This window comes from Diabrotica undecimpunctata, chromosome 8, assembly GCF_040954645.1.
Source record: "Diabrotica undecimpunctata isolate CICGRU chromosome 8, icDiaUnde3, whole genome shotgun sequence".
NCBI classification, from domain to species: domain Eukaryota; kingdom Metazoa; phylum Arthropoda; class Insecta; order Coleoptera; family Chrysomelidae; genus Diabrotica; species Diabrotica undecimpunctata.
Genome location: NC_092810.1, coordinates 127,116,011 through 127,136,511, shown reverse-complemented (window position 1 = coordinate 127,136,511; position 20,501 = coordinate 127,116,011). Strand labels below are relative to the sequence as shown.

General features: G+C 32.8%; 1 protein-coding gene across 2 annotated transcripts in view; it reads left to right on the top strand.

The window, feature by feature from the left end:
* Window positions 1-20,501, top strand: part of LOC140447983 (uncharacterized) — a 157,946-nt gene that overhangs the window by 23,343 nt on the left and 114,102 nt on the right. The window contains exon 2 of one of the 2 annotated variants that reach the window (XM_072540982.1): window positions 209-1,706. The exons of the other annotated variant lie outside the window; for it this stretch is intronic. Within the exon in view, the coding sequence (XP_072397083.1) occupies window positions 232-1,706 (1,475 nt within the window). The 5' untranslated portion in view covers window positions 209-231. The remainder of the gene's footprint in view (window positions 1-208; window positions 1,707-20,501) is intronic. 2 annotated transcript variants of the gene reach the window in all.

Genomic DNA, 20,501 nt, shown 5'->3' with positions numbered 1-20,501 from the left:
TTTGTTTCCACATGCAATATCAAAATATGTAAATGAATAGCAGATCATAAATATTATCTAAAAAATATTTTAAGAACAGAAAAACTCAAATAATCGTATTACAATAATCTGTACAAACAGATTGTCAACAAAAATGTTATTGTTTAACCAATATTTATAAAATATACTGGTGAACACTGAAAATCAATTAATATATCCATTTTTCTAGATCAATATAAAGAAAGTAGAGTGATGCCTCAGTGTTATGTGTCCACGTGTTCAAACTACTACGGAAAAACCCGAGGAAATACCAAAATAATCTATCACATGCTGCCAACTGCCCCAGAAATGATATCCCAATGGATAAAAGTCTGTAGAACAGACTTTGAACCACCACCTCTACATGCTAGAGTGTGTAGTGAGCATTTTTCAGAAAATTGTTATCAAAGAGACTTACAACATGAACTTTTGGGGCTACCATTACGAAAAAAATTAAAATACGACGCAATTCCAGATCTTAACTTGCCAATTAAAAATGTAAAAGCAAAGAAACAAATTCTTAAGGAACATCAAAATCAAACACAACAACGGGAAGTTACTGTTATTAAAAAAGTAGGAAAAAGCAAAGTGGGGGTGAAAAAGATTTCACACAGAAATTCATTGGATAGCAATGTTAAAGATAAACCTGTGAAAAAATTGGTAAAAAGTAAGAGCATGCAAAACCTTCCTACAAAGACTATAGATACAATAAACTTAATTAATGTTGGAAATAAAAGTACAGAAAAATCAGCAAATAAAATGTCAGAGAACAAAAATATACTAAAAAAGCTCCAACAGCTTAGTGCACTTGGTGACATTGATATTAAGGTTGTTGACAAGAAAGATAATAATTGTAAAATAAGTTCAGATAAAACAACAGAAGCAGCAGCGATTATTAAAAACAAAGTAAAAAGGAGGAAATCAAACGAGACAATAGAAATAAAACTTAATGCACCAGATGCAAAGTCAGTTATTAAATCTATTAAACGTTCTCTATCTACAAACGATCTGAAGCTTAATAAAGATATTTTTACAAAACCTAAAGTTCTACAACGAAATACTGCGAAAAAGAAACAATCCTTAAATAATGGGGATCAAAAAAAATTGACGTCAACAATATCATTAATTACGTTTGACGAAAAAAATGATCAATGTGTTAACTTGTATACATCACATGCAACTGGCATTAAAATATCAACACAAAATAGTCCTAATGGGCATAAAAATGTTAATAAAGAACAGCACGAAGTCGCAAATAAAGAGCTCAACCAAAAAGCTTCTGGTGATAATATTCGTGTTAACGCTGCAACTGAAATCAAAGTTGCAAATCATGAACGGTCCTCAACGAGTCACAACGAAAACCTGAGCAACAAGAAGCACAGGGCACAAATGCCAAAACTTAAAATGATACCAACTTTGGAAAGCAGCTTTAGTAAATTAAAAAGAAGGCCTATGAGATCTAGCATTAGGATCGCGAAGAAAAAATCGATCGAGTCTTTAAGCGATTCCTTCACGGAGAAGGTAAACAATAAAAAAGATTACAATAAACGGGAACGGTTTACAGATAAACTGAAATTTATGGCCAAATTGCAACTCAAACACGAGAAAAATAAATTTGCTGTGATTGACCTGGATCATTTCTTCGGGGAAATGATGACAAATGGAAATGAAGATATAAGCGATAGCAGGTAAGTCAACAGTTTTCATGTTTTATTACCTCTGCTTACATTCTTATCAACATGCATATAAAACAAATTTTTCGTATTGAAGTGTTGTACCCGTTTTGATGTTAACTATTATATTGGCAATAATATCCTTGTTAATTGTTATTCAGAGAAGGAATTTATTTGTATTTGTATTTTATGTATACTAATCTCTCAGGTTTTAAGCCACCATGTTCTCCTTCTTGGACGTAATGTTCCAATTATTTTTTCTTCATTACTAGAAGTAACAATCTGTACTTTTCCAGGTGTTTCATTGTATGCGCTATATCCAGTTAAGTTGTTCTGTGGGTTCAGAGATTAAGTAAAGCACGACGTGGTTTAACTAACTTTATTTAACTCAAAAACTCACTTAATTACAAATATTACAATTACTAATTACATTAATAATTACCGCTTAGCAAACAATTCGCACTAATTCGAAGAATCGCCAATACTACCTCCTTTAATCTAATCATTACGGGAGATTTGAACTCACACCAATCGGCTTGGGATAAAGGTGGTAAAATTATTTTTGATTTTTCTTTTGATAATGATCTTACAAAACATGTATAATATTATACACACAGAAATAAGGAGAAAGATCAGAGATGCAAAGGAAAGATGGTATAGTGACAGATGCGAAGAGATTGGGCAGTTGGTAGAGAAACATGATAACTTAAACCTTCATAAAGGAATTAGGGAAATAACAGGCACTAATATTAAGAAAAAATCAAACATACTGCTGGATAAACACGGCAAAATAATTATAGACGTCGGTGAAAGGCTTAAGACATAAAAGAAGATGCGGTATTAGATTAGCGAACAAAGAACATCAAGGCAACTGGTCCTGACAAAATACCTGTAGACGTAATACGCTTAATAGAAGAACAGCAAATTGGAATATTGGTCGACTTATTCAAAACAATATATAGTACAGGAATCATTCCCAGAGATTGGCTGATGTCAACATTCATAACACTACCAAAAAAACCAAATGCAAAACAATGCCAAGACCACCGGATAATAAGTTTAATGAGTCATACGCTCAAAATATTTTTAAAAATTATACACACAACAAACTTGAGCAGGACATAAGTGACACACAATTTTTATTTAGAAATGCATTGGGAACGAGGGAAGCCCTGTTCGCTGTAAATGTAATGCATGGTGCATGAACCGACTTATCGAATTACTTGAAAAGAAAAACTTAGTTATGAGAGACATCAGGATCATTAGCGCTATTATAATCAGATCGCTTGGTAAACGAGAACAACGTCTTTTCAAATGAAATACATATTGAGAGGAGCGTCAGGCAGGGCTGTGTCCTTTCTCCTACTCTGTTCAATTTGTATTCAGAGGAAATAATCCAGGAAGCACTAGAAGAACTAACTATGGCAATAAAAGTCAATGGCCGAACGATCAATAATATACGGTTTGCCGACGACACTATTTTATTAGCGGAATGTCTTGAGGATTTACAACAAATGGTTGACAGAGTCGTAGAAGTCAGTGAAGAAAACGGACTGTCCCTAAACACAAAAAAAAGACACAATTTATGGTAATTCCAAAAGCCCAACAGCGCCAAGAAAACATAACAATACATAGACAACAAATAAAAAAAGTTGAAAAATATAAATATCTGGTACGATAATTAACGAAAATAATGAGTACACAGAAGAGATTAAGGCAAGAATAGGACAGGCAAGAAATTCTTTCAACAAACTGAAAAAAGTACTCTGCAGCAGGGAAATTTCAACTTCTTTCAAGATAAAACTTCTGAGATGCTACGTGTTCTCCGTATTATTTTATGGGTTGGAGGCCTGGACATTAAAGAAAGATGTTCCGGACAGATTAGAAGCCTTCGAGTTATGGGCCTACAGAAGTTGGGTAGATAGAGTCACGAATGAAAGATGGCGATCGAAATGCGGGAAGCGGCAGAAGCTGTAGGATCCCCGCTTATATATATATATATATATATATATATATATATATATATATATATATATATATGTTAAGGTGTTGAGAAGAATGGGAAAAGATAAAGAGGTTTTAAATACAATTAAAGTCAGAAAACTGCAAAAGTAATAAAGCAATCCCTTTTAAAAATTGTGGAGTACAGGGCAAACCCAGGAATCCATGTTGAGACGAAGAGTGTTCCTTATGGATCAAAACACGTAAAGAAGCAATATCTAATTTGAATAAGTCCCGCTCTATAGAAAATTTCATCGAAACAAAACACATAATCGCTATGACTAGGAGGAAGATAAAATCAAAAAAGAAATACATATTTAAAAATTTTTGTGAATCTCTAAACAGATGATCCAATATCACTTACGTTTTAAATAAAATTTAAAAATTTTCCAATTATCACAATAATAAAGTTTTTCATATTCCCCCAAAAACCATTAAATTAGAAATATTAGACAAAATATCTTCAGTAAACATCGACCTTAATTTTAACATGTCATACGATAACCAAGACGTTGCTTCTTTTTCAATTCATTAATATAATTTAGCGTTAAATAATAATAAAAAAGATTCTGCATCGTTGACATATCTTATTTAATGCTAAGAAACCTCCCACTTCATCATCATCATTTTGGCTTTACAACCCTGTGTGGGTCCTAGCCTCCCCAAGAATTTTTCTCCAGTCGTCCCTATCCATCGCCTTCCTCCGCCAAGCACGTATTTCCATATTTCTCATATCTTGGTCTATGTTATCTAGGAATCTTGTTCTGGGTCTTCCTCTTCTTCTTTGACCAATAGGTCTATCAAGGAGCGTTTTTCTAGCTGGGTCGGTTTGCTCCATCCGCATTACATGGCCTACCCACCTCAGACGTCCTATCTTTATGTGTTTTACGATATCTGGTTCCTGGTATATCCTATAGAGTTCGAAGTTGTGTCGTCTTCTCCAGACACCATTTTCATTTACCGCTCCATAGATGCGCCTTAGTATTTTTCTTTCGAAACATCCTAACATGTTTTCATTGCTTTTTGTTAAAGTCCAGGTTTCTGAACCATATGTTAGGACTGGGCGTATTATTGTTTTGTAGAGTTTTACTTTTGTATTTCTTGATATAACTGTAGATTTAAAAAGGAGATTAAGCCCAAAATAGCATCTATTAGCCGTGCAAATTCTGCGGTTTATCTCTGCGGTAGTGTCATTTTCAGTATTGACGAGCGTTCCCAGGTATACAAATTCGTTAACTGCTTCGATGACGTCATTTTCTATAACAAGTGGCCGTAGTGTTTGTGGTTGCGTACCTATTTTCATGTATTTTGTTTTGTTGGTGTTTATTATTAAACCCATTTTTGTAGCCGCTTCCTTTAATGCTACGTACGCCTCTCGTGCTGCGTTTTCCGTTCTCCCAACAATATTGATATCATCAGCATATGCTAAGATTTGCACAGATTTGTTATATATTGAACCGGTAGTTGTGATTTGTGACGTACGTATTACTTTTTCCAGAGCTAGATTGAATAGTATACAGGAGAGTGGGTCTCCCTGACGTAGCCCGTTATTTGTTTTAAAAGGTTCAGAGAGTTCCCCCTGGATTCGTACTTTGCATTCAACTTTTTCAAGGGTTAGTTTGGTTAAACTTACCAACTGATTTGGTACTCCTAGGTCTATCATTGCTCTAAACAATTCTCTTCTCTTACTTGCTGCCAAAAACACACTGTTATGAATTTACAACCATTGTTTAAATGGGGGCCCAATTCCAGTGGAATGGAAAAAAATTAACGTCATTAACATCTTAAAGCCTCAAAAAACACTCATCCTGTGTACTTAAAACTCTCGAAATCTTAATAAAAAAATCGTCTGGATTGGTTTATGAAACACAACTCAATATTCAAAATTAACGAATCAGGTTTCAGGAAAGGTGGAGGGACATATGATAACTTAGCTCTTTTACACTCTATAGACAGTATTAGCCATTTTTCTAGATATTAAATCAACCTACGACAATGTCGAAATATAAAGTAGGTTGCGCTATATTTGATTCACATAATAACATTAAAAAATCTTATAAATTAAATGAAAAACTACAATATATACGGCAGAATTAATCGCCATATTAGAAGCTCTTCTATATACATATAAGTAATATGAAAGTTACAGAAGAATCATTTGCAATTTGTTCAGATAGTAAAAGTGCTGTTATCAAAATAAAAAATATCCACCAGGTCAATAGTAATTATATTTTTACCAAAATAATTACTAAACTTCATGAACTACAATCTCAAAAGATTAATGTATCACTTGTTTGGATTAAAGGGCATTGTGGAATAAAAGAAAATGAAGAAGTAGACGAAGAAGCTAAAATAGGAAGTAGAACAGGAGAATATTTAAAGTATAAATGCCCTCACAATGAAATTGCTTGCCACGTAAAGCCCATATTACTAACAGAATGGAGAGAAATGTATAGAAGCAGTCCAAAAGGAAAATTTTACAAAAACATAGTTACCGAGTATCCTAGCTAATTTTGGTTCTCAAGACTGTCGGGAAGTAAGCGGTTTTTCGCTGTATTGTGCAGATTAAGGTTCAACCATGTTTTAACTCCGCAGTATAAATATAAAATAAAATTAAGCGATTCTCCTAATTGTCCATGCGGAGAAGAAGGTACAACAGAGCACATGATATTAGGCTGTTCTAAAATAAGTAATGAAGTAAAAGTATTAAGTGAAGAAATAACCAAAATACCCAAAATCACCAAACCATATAACCTAACCCAATTATTAAGTTCAGAAGATTGTACGAGGTCCACCTGTCTCGTCTAAATGCTCTGATCGACCCCTGAGCGTCAAATTGTATCCTAGTCTAATATCCCAAATTATATAAGATAAAAAGATAAGAAAAAAAAATAAATATATGTATAAAAAAAAAATTCAAAACAAGCTGAATATGTTATAAGAGAAATAAAAATCTAAGGTATAATTGTAAAATTAGATATATAGGAAATATTTCCTTGTAAAATTAGAGCAGGACTATGATTGTATAGCAAACGAGAAGAAAGCAAGGAGCACTCCTCTAGAGCTTCCGAAAAAAAAATACAAAATAATCCCATAAAGGTAAGATGGCGAATGGACAGAGACTCCGAAGCCAATAATGCACAAACACGCAAACACACACACTGTCGAAATGTAACTCAAAAAGCTAAACATCCTCCTTGTTTTAAACAACATTATCCTTAAAATTCTACAAAATAGACTTTTATATTCGAGATCTAATAACGGTAACTTCCTCTGACAATACCAAACTTCCAAGAGGCTTCTCTAATGAAGTGAAAATATGTGGGTACGCATATGATTTAGTTGTGTATATTAGCGGCAAAGATATTCATAATATGATAAATAAGATCATTCCAGAAATTATAAACATTCAAAATTGGCTGGAAGCTCACGGATTGTCTCTTTCAATTTTATAAATGGATAAATGAGAAGCCGTGTGGTTCACAAAAGGACAAAGCAAAACACCCTCCGGTAAACTCTCTTAATAATAACAATAATATTCCCTTTAAAAATCAGGTTAAATTCTTGGGCATTACCTTTCATAAAAACGAAATGGGACTCTCACATTAACAAAATTGTACTTAAAGCAAAGAAAAATATCAACATATTGAGAGCATTATGTGAAGTTTGGTGGGGTGCAAATCCCAAAACTCTAATTATGATCTTTAATGCTTTAATTAAGTCTCATATGGATTACGGCTCCTTTCTATTCAGCCCAATTACGCAGAAATGTAGCAATAGCCTAAATAAAGTATTTTTCGAAGGATTCAGAAGCTGCCTGGGGTGCATGAAATCCACTCCACGCATGGCAATCTTAGCTGAATCTGCTCAGATTGACCAGGAACATAAAAGTCTAATACTTGCTTCTAAATTTATATCTAAAATTATCAAAATTAATAATCATCCAATAATAATGACGCTTCTTAATATACGTAGAAAAATCATAAATAAACCAATTTTCCACAAGGCAAACCTCGTACCTCTCCTTGTTATGGCTCTTAAACAGTTTTTCCCTTATCAAAATAAAATACATAAACATTAAAATTTTCTTTGTTATGACTTAGATTTTAACACACTAATCAATCCAATAAAGAACTGTAATATTAAGAAAAATGAATCATTCAATCAAACAAAAATTCTCAATATTCACAAAAAATACAAAAGGGGTTTCTCCCTTGTATATACTGATGCTTTAAAAAATAATGGGAGAAAGGATTTGGAATCAATACTTCCAACATTCATTTCAGGTTTTCTTCTAGGCTTCCTGGTGAGATATCTATAACAAAAGCTGAAAATGTGGCAATTTACCAAGCAATTAAAATTATAATATCTAAAGGCATCAAGAAGGCTATTGTCTTCTCTGATTCTCTAAATGCTATAACTAAAATTAAAAATCCTAAAATTTTAACCTTTGATGACTCAATATCCCTTAAAACAAAAAATCTCATCTTAAGGCCGTATGACACTGTGCATTTTCTTGTATCATTTCTTATATCGTTTCTGATATAACAAAAAAATGGATAGTGTCATACAAGCGTATAGTTCTTATAGCAGAAACGATACAAGAATTTGGGTCCGCTGCAGTGTCTTGTACAAGAAATGCGCCAATTTGTGCGCAAAAACGTAAAACTTTTGTCATAATGGTGGCTGGAGGAGAACTTTGATATACAATTAGACCAAGCAGACAGCAGAGAAAAGTGCACACCAACAATAACCAAGATTAGAACAGCAGTAGCCAAATTGAAAAACAATAAATTATAGGGATTGGATCAAATAGCATCGGAACTACTGAAAGTAGGAGAAAATGTATTACTAAAAACAATACATAACCGCTTTAAAAATTCGGGATAAGTTTAAAGATTATTTTATATTTCCAAAAAAGAGAGTAGAATTTCAAGAGCATGCCACTCAAACACATAATTTGTAAAAAAAAACAAATAAATTATTACAACCAAATTCTTTATTATTTCTGTCTTCCATTATTACAGTCTGTTGAATATCTTCAAAAATTGTGGTTTCCAATTTAGTTTTAATATTGGGACATTTTATTTCTTTCATTTTTGAACCACAGTATTTAAAAAAATAATCAGTAGTATCTGGCTTGGGGTCCTCAGGTACTGCAGTTCTATTTTTATATGTATTGGGTCAAAATTTCGACCAATCATGTGCCGAATCACATACAATTTACGGTAAAAGAACTTGCATAGTGTCATACAGAGCACAAATGTACGTGCAAGAAACGATACAAGAAAACATAAATAACTTTCTATATCAGAAACGATATAAGAAATGATACAAGAAAATGCATAGTGTCATACGGCCTTTATCAGCAAATAAGAATGGTTTTGACATTTTAATTTCATGGATTCCAGGACATTCTGATATTCCTGGTAATGTAGAAGCTGATTTACTATCCAAAATAGGAACAAACTTGAACATTCCGTTAGCTATGTTACTAGACTCCCAAGATATTCTAAACACCATAAAGGAAAAAATGATTGCTTAATTTAAATTTAATTGGTGAGCCATAATGCGGAAGAAAAACTACCAGTATAAGGGAATGCAAACTTCTTTTTCCTTTAAGGCATGGTTTTCAAACCTAACATTTAAAAACAGAAGACATATCACCACAATAATAAAAATGAGAACAGGTCATTGCTTAACTAAACAACATCTTAAAATCAAAATAATAGACAGTCCTGCAAGTGAATGCGGAATGGTGGAGGATTTAAACCATATTTTCTTTGGATGCCCCATTATTTCTAACATGGTTTATATTCAATTTTTATTTCAATAAAATTCAAAACCCCAATCACAATAGACACAATCTTAATATCCCCTAATGAAAGGTCAGTCAATGCAATCTTACAGTTTCTTAAATAATAAATTTAATAAAATTAATTTGTAATTTATGATGCTCAACTTTAATTTAATATTTTTGCCTTTCAGTTTCTTCTTTATGGTGTCTTGTTTACTGTGTAACCCTTCCATTACCATTTGTTTACAATCTGTGTTCCTTATTTGTATATAACATCTTCTCACCACAAATTTAAAAATTCAGAAAAAGTACATAATACCGCCTTACGCAAATTTCAGCGGCTCTGATATGGTTTAAAACCAGGTTACATCACGATCGTCAACAAAGAGTGCGAATCGCCTCGTAGCGAAGTCATAAAAAAACAGAAGAAGAAAAAACAATCACAGGTTAATTTTTTTTTAACGACTTCCGGCGTGCTAACCGAAACGGCAAAAAGAAATCAAAAATGTAATTTGTATTACAATCAATTTATAGTAATACTATAGTATATATAATACTATACTATACTATAATACTATACTATAGTATAGTATTACAATCAATTTATAGTAGTCATATTAAACATGCCACAAGAAAATATTTTCAGAACTTTTTCCCATAATTAAATGTTTTTATTGCTTTTACATTTTTATTTTTATGTTATATTTCATTGTTTTCCTATTTTCAAATGTTTTAATCGCTTTCTCTAAATTTTTGTTTACTTTTATGAGTTATATCCTTTATTCTGAACTGTTTCTTTTCGACAACAGAAAGTTTTATATTATTAGTTATTTTTGTTTTTACTTTAAAAGTTCGCTCTTAGATTTATTGTATATTGTCTCAACTACAAATTATTAATTTATCAGCGACAGTCGGTAAAACAAAACAAAAATAAGCTTAAATAATATATGTTTGGTGATTTTTATTAAAACGTTTATAACAATTTTAGCCATATTTTTACATATTTGTTCAATTTGAACACATTTATTTTATTAGTGCACTGCAATATCGGGCAATGAACTGAAGTTGTCTGGTGTAAAGGTAATTGGGTCATTAAACTTTTAGATAATCTATACGACAATAAAAAAATGAATACAAATATTATTTTAATGACAAAGAAACATTTATAAGCAAACTAGGAATTTTTTAACCACGTTTTATGTGGCTTACGCATTTATAATGAATTAATGAATGATTTAAATAACTGATATGTGTAGTGGTTAAGGCAATATGGTTAAGGTTGGTATGTTATTTTAGACTATTCTCTGTAACATATAAATTCTGGTACGTCGAACAATGGTAGAGCTATTGTAGATTTGAAATGGGTCCTTTTGACCTCGTATACCTTTCATCACAACCTAAAAAATATTTTGTGTACTCTTGTTACTTGATTAGGTTCTAAAAAGACGTGTTGCAGATATTTAACGCGTTGGCAAACATTTACTCTGTCAAGTTGCTCTTGATCCATGATCCATCTCCGATATAATTAATATCTCCGATATTAATTTCTGGTCCATAAATTTGTTATCTGATGGGTGTTTCTTGGAGAGATCCATGTCTGGACTCTTGTAGTTCTTTTGAGTAGTGACATTTAAATACATTGACGTTGATGGTTTGTAGGTTTTTTGTATTTATGTCCTCCATCTTTAGATTCCCTATGAATCTCCAAGCCTCCGAAGATTTACTTCCACCTACACATGATTCCACTTCCTTTCGTTTTCATTCCCTTGTTGGTTTTTATGTCTTATAACAATTTTGTTTTAATTGTTTGTTGATTGTCATATTGGTTTTTATCACCTTGTTCTTGTGAGGTAAGTCATTTGTAATACGATAATTTTCTGTTGTTCGAGTTCGTTATTCCATAGTATGCTCTTAGTTGGTCGTCGGTAGGATCGCAAAGTGTTCTACTAATTCATTCTTCCTATCATGACACATGGATGTCAAACCTGGACCCTAACTAGGGCCAATATGAACTAACTAACCACAACAGAAAGGGCAATGTTGGGTATACGACTGTCAGATAGAAAGAAAAACAACTGGGTAAGATCAAAAACAAAGTCGAGAATATTACAACAAAAATTGCCAAACTTAAATGGAGCTTCGCGGGCCACACTGCTAGACAAAAGGACGAACGTTGGAACGCCACAATACAACTTTGAAGACCTTACAAAGATAGATGGCCAAGAGGAAGACTACAGATGAGATGGATAAACGGCATTAAAAAAACAGCTGGAACAAATTGGAACTATATTGCTCAGAGAGAGATCGATGGAAGGAGTTTGTAGAGCCTTTGCCGACAAATGGACGATAGAAGGTCAAGAAGAAGAAAAAGGTTCGCTCTTCTTTTTCCAAGGTATCTTATGCACCTTCATTTAAGTCATTCTAAAATGTGGGCATAAAGCATATTTGTGCCGTGGTTTCCATATTCACAATTAAGTCTCTGGTGTAGTCTGTTCTGATATAGTTTTCATGTGCTGTCATCGTAAAGGCTGTTTATATTAAACTTTGTTTCCCTTTCCGTTATTTTGTAGTTTTTGGTTGAAATTTGATTGTTTTCATGTTTATAGGAAATTGGAGCTCAAGATCGGATCATTACTTACTGAAGATCCATATTCTATACTGCTGTTTAGTGGGGTGCCTTGAATCATCTTTCTTCTTAAATGACTAAAAAACAATAAAGAACTGGGCCAGATAACATACAGGCCGAAATACTAAAACTATTTAAAGATGACCAACTCAAATACTTAACTAGTCTACCAATAAAATTTAGGAAACCGATGAATTGCCTAAGGACTGGTTTATTTTCCCCTTTCATTCCTTTTTCAAAAAAAAGTACTGTCACAGGATTATAAGCTTCATAAGCCATGCACTTAAAATTGTTACTGATGTGATTCATTTCCACGTATGCAGAAAACTTAAGGAGAACATTACTTAGGTTCAGTTTGGCTTTAGAAACGGACTTGTACCGCGAGAGGCATTATTTTTTACACATTTAGATAAGTTTTGATACAAATAGCTCGGCTTGTAAACTGAGATGTCTACGTATGCTTTATTGCTTTCCAAAGAAAGCATTTGACAAAGTGCAACATCAAAGACTGACTAATTCTGTCAAATATTAAAGTAATTTGGTATTGTCGACAGGGATTTTCGTATAATCAGAAACTTATACCTACAACAAAAGCCCTTTGATGATTGGGCAATGAAACCTCACAAGAAGTTCCAATAAAGCAGGGAGTTCGTCAAGGCATCATTTTATCGTCGACATTATTCAACACATAGGTACTCTGAAATGCTGTTTCAGAAGCTATCAGTGGAATAAGAGAGGGAATCAAATTCAATAGTGAAAGCATTAACAAATTATGATATGCAAATGACACACTTTTGGTTGATAAAGCTGAGGATTTATAGGCATTAATAAGCTGATTTTTTGAATTTGAAACAAAAATCATGAAATAAGCACCAATTTGAGCAAATAATTAAACTTTACATAGAAAAGTCAAGAGCTCTCTTAAACCGCCTTAAGATCTTATGTTTTATGCACCTGGATATTAACATAACATGCTCATAATTTCATATACACTGAGAAAAGGACTCTCTACCTATAATATTCGATATGCAGATAACACCGCGCTAATTGCAAAAAATATCAACCACCTCCAGGAATTATCTTAGTAATAGAAACAACCGAAAAATATAGACTGCCGCTATGAAATAAAATATCCGTTGACCTACCCAAAACGGACGCCTATGACCGGTACTAGAAATTCGCAATAGATGGAATCGATTCAGCTCTAGAGGATAAATAATTGTACCAGTTTTCGTTTTTCTAAATATAAGCGTTCTGGAGGTATTTAAAAAAAACCAATGACAAGGCATCATCTCCAAAGAGCTCTAGCTCCCTTAGGAAATATTTTCGATGAATTGGGTTAAATTGTCTTATCTGTCTGTGGAATCTCTGGTCTTCGTTTGTCAGGAGAGTTTCTGGACACCCTGTATATCTTTATTCATTAAAACAAGGAGAAGCGTTCAGTTGTATCTAACTGATGCAGTAGACTCAAGAACCTTCGTAGCGGAAATGGATTTGAAGAAGGACGACAATCAGATAAGCAAACTATGTCAATTTTCAAGAAATAAATAAAAACAATGCAGAATTGTTCACTTTAAAAACTCTCTGTACGCCTATGACTATGTACCGAACAATGTTGCGTTTTTGAACATTTTTGGAATACCTCGATAAAATACAATTTTTAAGCACAAAGAAAAAGAACGCTTAACCAAATTATTTAAAACGAACGCTATGTATTAGAAAGACATTTTTACAAAGCAAACCTTCAGAAATTTATCTACTTAACGTACATTTTTATCGCGTTAATAGTGTATATTTCAGTTTTCCAAGGTTCTTTTAGCAGGGCACAATTTTCAATTGGAACCTTGAACCCATCGTTGCGTCCAACGTCGAGAACTAAAGTGGCACGAGGCCAAATACACAACCAAACCGCATAATATTCCGTTCGGTAAAGCAACTTTAACCTCTAAATGACCTTTCCGTTTGTTTAATAATTTGCCTATACGATTATGGAGGACTCTACAAACAACGGATATTTTAAGAAAGGAAATAAATTTTATCGAAAAATAAATACTTGTGGAAGGTAAGGACAAATGTTTATCAAATGTATAAATCGGTTAATTCTTCATCATTTGTACGTTATACGAATTATTGAAAATTTATAATAAATACAAAAATTGCGCTAAAAATACAACGTATTTGATGTTAAAGTACGATTAAGTATAGAAATTGACATTAGACAACTTTATATAGAATATAGAACGAGTAGTAGAGTAGTAGAAAAGACCGTGTTCCTCCACGGTTGCCGGTCTTTGTTGTACCTACTTTCGCTTTTGCGTAGATCGGTTGATCCTTCCATCTTACACCTATAACTAGACCTCTTATTAAATTTGTGTGTACACATTATGTACATAAATGTTTGTGTGCTTACAATGCAAAGAAAAATTGTGCATTAATAGGCTCATTCTTTTTAAGGAGTTACTTGAATACCGATTCTTAGAGAATCCAAAGTGGAAACGATGAATATGGCCTAAGGAGAAACTACGAAAGATAAAATACAATATGTAATAAACTATTTAAAGATTATGATTTGCTCTGTCTACGATCATTATTTATATTTGTCCGGTGTTGATCTGAATTCCGAATTCTTCGCTTATCCGGGTTAGTCGTTTGATGGTGATGGTAATCATTTTGACTTCATTCGCTGCTAGTATAAGTGTGTCATCTACGTATCGCAGGTTACTGATTTTTCTGCCTCCTATATTCCAAAGTACTAGGTTATTCCTCGATCCCATTCACCTAGTACTTTTCTCATTGTATATTCAGAATATCTGTTGTATAATAATGGTGATAATATACAGCCCTGTCTAGCTCCTTTCTTTATTTTGAATGTATCATGGGAGTGCCAAAATTGAAGTGAATTCAAGAATTTATAAAGCCAGTGTAAGACCAATAATGAAAAGAATTACAGAAAACGCTGAGAAATCGAAAAAGGAGTAAAGACAGAAGAAAATGTAACGTACAGTTTCTAAACTAATGGACACTAAACAGAAAAAAGAATGGAATAACCACACAAGCAGAATGGGGGAGACCCGCGTGGTCAAAATAGCAAGAGATAAATCACGAATTAGTAGAAGATGTATCGTACGACCGCGCAAAAGATATCCTTTCATCGAGGTATCAATAAAAAAAACTCACAGTTTGTTAAAATGTTGTCAATATGATCTAGAGGTTCCGAATATGTTTGTGTAATCTAAAATTGAAGGAAATATATTAAAAGTGTTAAGCATGAAAAGAAAATTTGTTTTATTGTTGTTTTCAATGCTCAAATTTATGTTAAAATCACCTGCAATAAAAACAAGACAATTTTGGTTAAAAATATATAAAAGCCACTCTTCAAAAGCATCCATAAATTGCGCTGCATACTAGATCCTGAAGGAAGATACACACACAAAATGAATACTTTCTTATTACTCAAAATTACTTCTGCAGAACACTCAAAAACCCTAGGTATAGCCATCTGATCGACATCCTGTCTTGCTTTCCACACTATTCCATTTTTAAGATAAATAGCTACTCCCCCATGCTCTCCTTCACTCCTGCAGAAAGCAGAGACCAGCCCAAAGTTTGCAAAATTGGAATTTTCATGTTGTATTTTATATTTCCAATGTTCACTAATACATACTGCAATACATTCTTTGTGTTGTTGAATTTCCTCTTGAATTGTGTCAAAACAGTTTCCCATCGATTGACGTTTTGGTGAAATATACTAACCTTAACTAAGTGTTCACCTGAGTTTTCTTGATTCCTTAATTTGAAGGATCCACTGTTGCATTCGTCGGTGGTGGTGTCCTTTTGCTGAGAAAAAACTTAAAAACCAATGATCCACTGGCCCAGATGTCTCTTTGCCAAGCCCTTCTGAAATATGCGTAAACCTCTGGATGTTTTGATAGATGATTTTCGCATTTTGCTTCTGGAAAATGTTGTTTTACCATTGATTCTAGATCTTCTAATTTGGTGTCTGGTGTGGTTATATGCAAGGACTTGGGAACTGTTGTTACTTTGTCATTGCTGTTGCTTGTCCCAATAACAAATTGTTTATTTCTGCGACGTTCTTTCTTCTGCTATTCTGCTGTATTTGAATAATATTTTTGTCATTAAATTCTTTTTGTTTATGTTTACTTGTTTTATGGGTGACGTCTGAGCAGTGGATGTCGGAATGTTCCGTGATTCTGTGTTATTTAGAGTACTAACAGTTAAACTATTCATATCGTCTGACTTGGTCGGGATACCTTGGGTTGGGCCGTGGTGTCATGTGTTGTGATTTTTCTCTGGACTTGGTTCCACTACTATCATTAACAACAGCTGGGCTTTTATCATCACCAATTGTTTTTGCGGTTACAGTTTTTTCGCTATTTGGATATTCTTTAATGATTAATTGTTTCGTTCGTTCACTGTTTAGGTTTTTATTTAAATAAGTATTTAAACTCACATTTTGTTGTATAGATGGCGATTGATTTGTTAATTTTATAACATTAATTAAATCTAATTGTTCTTTTAGCAAATTTATAGTAATTTGCTGATTTGATATGATTATTTCATTCTGATTTATAATTTTCTTTAGATACCTGATTTCCATTAGCTTTGGATCCTCATCATCAAATTCTGTACACAACATATCACTGTTTCATCATCAATATATTTAACGTATTTTAACTGCTTTAAACAACCACTATGCGATAATTTTCCACATTTGGTGCATGTAATACTACTTTGTGCTACTTTTTTACACTTTTTACAGCAGCTTCATTAACACGACCGCTTTTCAGCGAAGCCATCTTGAATACTTGTCAATCGATATCGGTTTGTCAACCGATTCTTGTAAATAAAGATATTTCTATTTATATTTCAATCCGCCAATGAACAAGCCAAATTGCTTATAAAGAGAAAGAAGAAGACATTATGAAGGAATTAAAAAGTTACGAGTTTTAACTAAAAACGTTCGTGACCTACTTCTTGTGTGAATTTTTTGAAATCCCATAAATATTGAGAAAGACCATTTTTTAAATACTTTACCTATACTATAATATTTTAGCAAGTAATTTAAGCGATTTATAAAACACACTTAACTTCAAAAAAATTACTAGTTCTATTTTCTATTATATATTAAAATTTTATTTAACCTAAGCGTATCAACGTGTTCTGATAATGCACTTGTAGAGAAATTTACAATTTATAAGGAAGTTTAAAGTACAACTTCACATAACTGAAGGTCACCAGATAGACCTACCAATAACGTTATTGAGATGTATTTTACCTTATTACTAGAAACTAACCTCCGCTCGGCGGTTATGCATTAGACCTTCGATTTATTTGTAACTTAAACAGCTTAAAAGATAAGGTTTCGTTAACTTACTTATTGTACACAATAACAGACAAATCAATTGTTAATCATTATGTGACAAAACAATTATACACAAGGTGAAATATTTTATCGAATGTCTTGCTGGAAATAAGTCACAAATTATAAAATCACATCTTTATTTGACGTTTCGGATTACAGAGGGACATTTGATTTATCGGATGGCATTAGACACGTGTTTAAATATAAAATATAGTATATTTCACGAATTTGCAACTATTTTGGATTAGGAATGAAAGCTTTGACTTTCCTGAAACGGTCCGCTATATATAATTAGAAATCTTTGGATTTCTTTCTACTAATTTTGTTACTAGATGGCGTTTTAAAGTCCTATATAATTATTTTTATAAGTATACTTTTATGACGGGAGAGATTTGTTTTCAATCCAAAACTGCTGCATATGTCGCTCTGAGTAGACCTAAGAAGGTCGAAATACGTATAAGCGGATGGAAGAGACCCTGCATTGAAATCAAATCTCAAAAGACTTTCTTTCTCAAATTAACTATTAACGATGAATCAGCAGTTAAACAACTTTTATCTAAAATTGCTCCCGACTCTGTTCATCTACCAATAAATATACCAGATAACCATATCGATGCCAACTTTTTACTAACTCCTATCACTCCAGAGGAACTTACAGCAAACATTAAAATTTCAATGGATGGTATAAACTACCTCATGCTAACAACTCTTCCCGAAATTGCTATAGATTATCTATGCAAGATATTTAACAACATTTTACTAAAAGGAGATGGTTGTGATTCTCTTAAGCAATGTCTGGTCATTCCTATACCTAAAATAAACGATCGTACTTCTTTAAGACCTATTTCTCTGATGTCATGTCTACTAAAAACACTTGAACGGATCCTGAAAACTAGATTGGAATGGTGGTGTGAAAAAGAAGGCATATTCCCGGTAGCTCAGTTCGGCTTTCGGAGAAATAAAGGAACCATCGACTGTTTCTTACAATTAACCACCGATATACAATTGTCCTACTCAAATAATAATTATTTAGCAGCACTTTTTCTAGATATTTCGGGAGCGTATGATAATGTTATTTTAAACTTACTTTTCGAGAAACACATATAGGAGTCCCAACTAGATGTGCACAGGTATTGGTTAATCTATTTGTTAATAGACAAGTTTTCATTCGGTGCAATAATAAATTTATTGGTCCAAGGTTAGTTTATCAAGGTGTGCCGTAGGGATCTGTGCTTAGCCCTCTCTTGTTTAATCTATATACTATGGATCTACATGGTATGAGTATACTTTCTCGGCATCACGCTTGATACTAAATTAACATGGGAAGAGCATATTAATAACTGTTTAATTAAATGCGAAAAAAGCCTAAAAGTTTTAAAGGTAGTTAACCGTCTCCAATGGAGCGTGATCCTAAGGTTAATATAATATTTTATAGGGCATATACCAACTCTACGTTTGGTTTTAGGTGCATTTAAATCTACACCTACTGAAAATCTATTAGCCGAATGTATGGAACCTCCATTACATTTAAGACGTCTTTTTTTAGCTGAAAAGGTTATCCTTAACTGTCAAGGTAATAACCAAACCTACCTATTGCAAAAAATATCCGACATATCTAAGTCTAACTTAGTTGACAAATGGTGGCATAAACAAAAATTCTCCAACTTTAGCTATAGCATTTCCTAATGTTTCTTCCTATCTAGAAATCCCAGCTGAAACTAATTTCTTGCAATCTAATTTCAATATTCTTTATTCCCAAACCAAAGTTTATTTAACTACTTTTGATGATAACAACGCCATTCAACTTCATAAAGAACTAGCCAAATTTTATAAGCCATATAGGATTTTCACAGATGGGTCAAAATCCATTTTAGGAGTTGGTTGTGCAGTATATATCCAAAACATTCAAGAACACATTATGTTTAAATTAAACCAACAATGTTCAACCTTTATTCTGCAGAACTGTTTGCAATATATCAAGCTCTGGAATGGACTATTGAGAAAAAAATGTCTGATCAACAAATAGTATTCCTGTCGGATTCAAAATCGGCGTTGTCTCCTTTAGATAATTCGCATAAGTATTTATACAAAAACAGTATTCTCCTCAAAATTTTAGAAAATCAACTAAAGCTACTTAAAAGAAATAATTCAGTCGCTTTCATTTGGGTAAAGGGACATGCTGGTATCTCGGATAACACCAAAGCAGATTATTTTGCTAAAGAAGCGGCTTCAAAAGAATTAGAAATTAGTTGGCTCAATAGAAGTGATTTAGTCTAGCTGCGTAAATAAGTATTAAAACAAATGTGGGAAATTGAATGGAATGCTTTCTGTAACAGAAGTAATAACCTTTATACAAAAATTCACCCTATTTTACCTACTGCGCCTTTTGCTACAAGAAGTCATCCCAATAGAAGAGTATATTCAATGTTTGTTAGATCATGCTACTGTGAAAGCCTATCTTCATAGATTTAATTTAAGTGAAACTGAATTTTACGATTGTAATGGTAACACTGACGATATCAATTAATAGATAGCCATATAGGGTGCATATATAATGATGCTGCTATCTATTGGAAAATCTGATAAAAGAACAAATACCTCTTCCTCAGTGTCAATCTTCTATTTTATATATCTTTCGTCATAATATTAGGCTTAGCCAATTTTTTTGGGAATATTTAAAAAGGACTAAAAGAAAAATTTAGGATGGAATGTGTAATGTGAATGTATAAATCTAGCTTTGTTCCCTCTGTCTATTCTTATGTTATATATTTACCTCCTAGCCGTTGCCTATCTTGTAAATAAAATCGCTATGAAAGGCACCTTAGCATGAAAAGTATCCCTATATTATGTAATCCCTTGTTGGTTCTAAAGATTCACTTTAAGTTGGTTAGGGCCTTGAATGTAACGAATGAAAGTATGGTTTCTTATCAATTTACTGATTCTTGTGATACTGATTTTTACATTATATTTTTAATTTACCTCTAGGCTAGACGAAGTACTATT